This window comes from Crocuta crocuta, unplaced genomic scaffold (assembly GCF_008692635.1).
Source record: "Crocuta crocuta isolate KB4526 unplaced genomic scaffold, BGI_CrCroc_1.0 scaffold3, whole genome shotgun sequence".
In the NCBI taxonomy this organism is placed as follows: domain Eukaryota; kingdom Metazoa; phylum Chordata; class Mammalia; order Carnivora; family Hyaenidae; genus Crocuta; species Crocuta crocuta.
The window spans coordinates 3090698-3096085 of record NW_027529934.1 but is presented as its reverse complement, the minus strand read 5'-3'; the positions used below and the strand labels follow the sequence as shown (position 1 = coordinate 3096085).

The window sequence follows — 5388 nt, the reverse complement described above, 5'->3', positions numbered from 1 at the left end:
CAGGTTGCCTGAAGATCCAGCTGCCTGATTCCCCAGCCTCATGTCCCTCTTCTCCCCTTGTGCTCCAACGAGCAATACTGAAATACCTGCAGTTGCCCAACACATCGTGATATTTCAAGCCTTTGTACTTTGCACACATCCCTTTCTGTGACCTGCACCTCCTCCGCCTTTGCCCTTGCTCCCCAGATGTCCCCACCTGGCAGAGACCTATTCATTCTTAAAACCGCAAATTCCTCTGTGAACCCTTCCCTGACCCAAGACTCCTTCCCCTGCCCCAGAACGCCTCGTCTGAATGGATCCTGTTCCCCGAACATCCGTCTCTCATTGTATCTGTCACTCAGAGTTGTGATAATTACTCAAGCCTGCTCTGTTTCCTCCACTGTCTCTGTACCTCCCTGTGGGACGCGGAGCTGGCACTCAGTAGGCGATACATGAAAGGAGTTGCATCATCCCCTCCCTGCACCCTCACCTGCACCTTGAGCAAGTCTTTCAAATGCTCTGAACTCCCATTTGCTCACCTGCACAGTGGAGACATGTGAGAAGCAGAAGGAGGCACGTACATTAAAGAACCTAAGTGTTACTAAACAACTACGTTCTATGCAGAAGTCCTTATTGCATTTTCTTCTTCCAGACTAGTGTTTACCTGCACTTGCCTGGGTGTAGTCATAGGATCAGAAGAATGTGATGTGACCTTTTTGTAATTTCCCCGCCTTGAATCCAGGGAAAAGCTGGTTAAGAGTAAACCATTAATTCTGTCCCCCTCCAGCTCTCAGTCTTCTCTGAGGCTCTGGGTTAATGATTCTAGGTTGTTTTCCTCACAGGGCATGTTCTATTCTTTATGAATAACTTGACTCACTCCAATAATTCTCCATCCTGGGGTTGCGAACTTTGTTTTGCTGGAGGCAACGGTGGATGTGTGTAGGTCTCTGGCTGTCTTCCTTCCTCACCAGTGCCCCAGGCCCTACCCCATGGCCACCATTCCCTTTACCAACAAGAAGAGATCCCAGCATCCATGTTGCTTGGACCTAACAACTAATCTCCCTCACAGTGAGATTTAAGGATTTGTTTTCTGAAGCCCAGAAGGAGAGATCTGGTAAGGAGAAACCCTCTTAAGCTTTCGAAAACCGAGTTCAGAATGGTTTCTCCATACCAGCGTTTAATTAGTGGCTGCCAGAGGAATGGGTCGTAGGGAGAGGCAGCCCCAGCAGGGATTGGTCCCTGGAATCCCAGGCAGAGGGTCTGTTCATGGGTGCAGTGCAGGTCACGCAGAGGCTGGGGATAGAAGCCTGGGAGCCAGATGCAGCCCGAGGGTGGTCTGGACACTGTTGAGATAAGGCCAGCTGAGGACTGTGAGGTCATTGAAATTCAAAAACCTGCTCACAGTGCCTCACTACCAGGAGTCTCCCTAGCTCTCATCCTTCCCTCCCCGTAATCCAGTCCATTTGGTGCAGAGTGTTTTAGAACATAGTGTCAAGAATGCCTTGCATAATGAAGCGGGCTGGTGGTTCACTGTTCTACAAAGGTTCCAACTTTTCTGAGCTGAAGTGCTCCTATCTGTAAAATACATATATTATTCTTTTTTAACAGTGATATTCCTCTTTAATAACCAACCAGGGATTAAATTATCTCTTCAAACTAGGTTCTTGTAATAAGGTCATAACACTATAGTGCATACATAAGAGTGAAAACATAGGGATAAGGCGTTTAGGGATTTCCAAGGCAACAACTTCACTATTGCCATGGTGATTCTAGGACCGTTCTGGCACCCATGCACCCACCACCTTGCTTAGGAGGTAGAACATTTCCAACACCACTGAAAGCCCTGCATTCACCTCGGGATCCTCTCTTGGCCTTCCACCCTGGGGGAAACCACTGTCCTGAATTTTGTGTTTGTATCTACCGTTTCAAACATTTACTTCTGATCATAGTTTTTGATCTTGTTTTTGAACTGTTCTATAAGTAGAATAGGCTATAGTCAGAGAATGGGTTTTTTCCTCTGCCAACGGGTGTAGCCAATGCATGTAGCTGCCCTTCATTTTCACTGCTGTATGTATATCTCTACACATTTCCTACTGTATTCTCAATTGTATTGGTGGGAATTTGGGCAGCTTACAGAGTTTTATTATTTTGCTATAAACATAGTGTCTTAGAACCAATTCCTTCCCTGGAATTGGAATAGACCCTGGAGACACACATGTTCTAAGGAAGAATTTGCTAAGTCCTGGAATAGACCCTGGAGACACACATGTTCTAAGGAAGAATTTGCGAAGTCCAAGCGAGAATCCTCCTTGAAGCCAACGAATGCTGCTGTACCCTCTTCCCTACACGACTGGCCTGAGTGTACGGCAGTCCTGTTCTTGCTGAGTCTATGGGCCCACAGAGGGAATTTCTAGAGAAATGGTGGAAGAAGAGCTTTCCAGGCCATAGTTTGATTTTAGCTGTGACCCTCAGGAGCAAGCCAGACAGGCCTTGAGGGAAGGTGAAGCACTCCTTTGACTCTGAGCAGGAGTGTGAGGTGGGGGCTGCCCTTGACCAGCCTTGGGTCTCAGGGTCTCAGGGTCTCAGGGCGGCAGCCCTGCTGACCTCACAAAATCCACCGTGAGGTCACTATTGGGCTGCAGGACCTAGAAATTCAAACAGAACGCAACCGTTCTCAGATTATATGGTTTTTTATTTAAACGGCTATGAGGAAAGCCCTACTAATGGGCGTCGAAGGTCACTGTCTCCATAATGTCAGACGTCCCGCTCCCTGCGCTCTGCAGGCCCTGGCGGTTCTCCGAGGCCGGGATGATGGCCTCCGTGCCGCTCCGGTCCACTGTCTTAGTCAGCATGTCCACGTCTCTGCCGCATGGGGAGGCCGTGGTCCTGGTAAGGTTGGCTTTGACGTTCCTTNNAAGCCCACCCTGCCCAGCCTCTTGGTGGCCGACCCCGAGCCGCCGGTGGAGAAGCCCCGCCCGGATTTGTGGGAGGCCCTGGACTCCTTGGGGATGGGCGAGTGGCTGATGCCTTGGGGGGGGGCGCGCTTGCCGCCCCCGGGGCTGCCGCGGGCCTTGTCCTTGTCCTCCCTCGCGGCTCTGTGGCCGGCTAAGGACCGGATGGAGGATTTCCGGTTGGTCTTGTCTTCCCCGGCCACGTGACCGGCATCAGCTGCCCTGCGGCGACGGGAGCCCGGGAAGGCTCGCTCCTTGGGCCTGCGCTCCCCGCGCTCTCCGCGCTCCCTGCGCTCCCGCCCGCGCCTGCGCGGCTGCCTTCCCGCCTGCTCAGCCGCACCTTCGCTCTGCGAGTCCGAGAGCAGCGCTCCCTCCACGTTTCCTGCCACAGTCTTGCGGGCGCCCTCTGTCCCTGTGAACGTCGCGGTCCTGCCGCCCCCCCTGGGGAGGCTGGTGGAGGAGTCGGAAGTAAACCCGGGGGTCTTCGCGGCCCCTGCCAAGGCCATGTTCCTGCTCTGAGGGGACAGGCTGGCGGTGCCCGCAATGGCTAGGTTGGCTCTGCTTCCTCCGGGCCCCATGGAGGCTGCACCTGCCCCGGCCATGCCTAGCTGATCAGGCGCGGCTGACCTGGTGATGGCCACGCTCAAAGNCGCCGCCTCCCCCGCTGCCGCCGCCGCCGCCGCCAGCTCCCTGTTGAGCCCTGCAGGTTTGGGGTTGGCGGAGGCTACACCGGGTTTACGGGAGAACTGACGGGTCCCCTCCCCTCCTGCAAAAGCTGCAGAGTTGGCCTCGGACACCTCGGAGACCGCGTGGAGGCTCCTGATGCTGACCTGGTCCTGATCCCCCCTTGCTTGGAAATCTGCTCCTACCGGGCTCCTCCTGTCGTCTTCCTCAAACACAGGCATGCCGAGTATGTCCTCCGCCGGGATGGCGTAGGTACTGCTGTTGCTGTCCACGGGTGGTCGCAGGAGGTAAATGAGCTTTTCCCAGTAGGCGAAGAGGTCTTCGCGCGCATCCAGAGGGGGACACAGCTGCAGGTAGCACGAGCGGCCGGTGGCGAACTTCAGGCGCAGCTGTTGTTTCTCGCGGTTGTGAACCGAGATCCTCACAAACTTCAAGGGAAGGAGCCTGGTGAGCTCTAAGGTCTTCGGAGCCTTGCGGCCTTTCCCCTTGGTGGCCTGGCCGCGCCCGCCAGGCTCGTCGTGGCCGGCGGCCGGTCGGGCCAGCAGCATGACGTCGGGGAGCGGGAGGGTGGGGCTGGTGGACGCGATGCCCACAGTCACCATCCTGACCCGGTTGTGCACATCGATTACTTCTCCCCTTTTGGTGATCTGGATAAAGTCACTCTCAAATATAGGCGCGTACTTGAAGATGTCATACTCGCCCTTGTACAGCTGTCGCTGTAGCTTCCCCATGGCGGTGTTGAACATGCCCACTCCGGCGCCGCTGTGGGCTGTGTAGTACGGTGGCAGAGCCTCGGGGCTCATGTCCGGGGGCAGTGCGGGCAAGGCCGGTGCCTGGGTCTTCCTGGGTACAGCAGCGGATGGCTGTATGTGTCACACGGATGGCTCTATGGCAGGTGTCTCAAACCCCCAGGCCCAGGGGGCCACCACCCTTTGCCTCAGAGCCTCCCAGAGACAGGAGTGAGGGTGGGAGCTCAGAGGATTACAGAGCGGGTGCTGTAGGGCTGCCTGGACCCCAGACTGAAACTCTGCAAGGGGATAGAGATGTACGCCGGACTCCTTCCTCCTCCACCTCACTTCTGCACCTGAAATTTTATCTTCCTGACCGACTGCGAGCTGCAGTGTTGGTGAGAGACCTGACTACTCTCTCAGCCTAAGCCCCTGCGCAGCCATATTTATCCTCTGCTGCCCTTTGTGACCTGTCACTGTCACATACCCCATTGTTCTCATCCCCCAGACCTCCCCCTCAGGGCAGGGCCGCCTCCTCCCCAAACACCCCCACTGCCCCCACAGAGGACAGGCCCGTATCAAAATAAAAATGTCTTCAAATGGGAACATTTTGTGTGGGGACTTTTTTTTTTTCTCTTCCCCCAAATGCAAAAGATTCCGCAACTGGACAAAATCTATAGGAATAGAAGGTGATAGGATGCACTGGAGTCATTTGAGCTCATGGTTTCATTTTATCCAATAACCTCGAACTGGCAGTCTTGGTCCTTAGTCTGCTCTTTCATAAAATCTCAGTAAACCACTAATAATAACATTAAAAACTGCGTCCCCAAGGTGCCCTGCTACGTTCTTCACGTATGACTGTTAAGAATCCATTGAGTTTGATGGGGCNTAAAAAAAAAAGAATCCATTGAGTTTGGTACTGTTGCTAGCGTCCCGTTTCACAGGTGAAGAAAGTGAGGTATCATTTGGCTACTTCACAGAACTAATGGTGGTAGAGGTAGTATTTGAATGCAGGTCTAGCTGATTCTGAAGCCTTTGATCTGAAC

At 53.9% G+C, this 5388-nt stretch overlaps 1 protein-coding gene across 1 annotated transcript; it reads right to left on the bottom strand.

Annotated features, from left to right (window-relative positions):
- Positions 1–2656: 2656 nt before the first annotated feature.
- Positions 2657–4772, bottom strand: GARIN4 (golgi associated RAB2 interactor family member 4). Its single transcript, XM_077763196.1, is given in 2 exon segments — positions 2657–2896; positions 2899–4772. Coding segments are annotated over 2 exon segments (1716 nt in total). The 5' UTR covers positions 4418–4772; the 3' UTR covers positions 2657–2699.
- Positions 4773–5388: the final 616 nt, after the last annotated feature.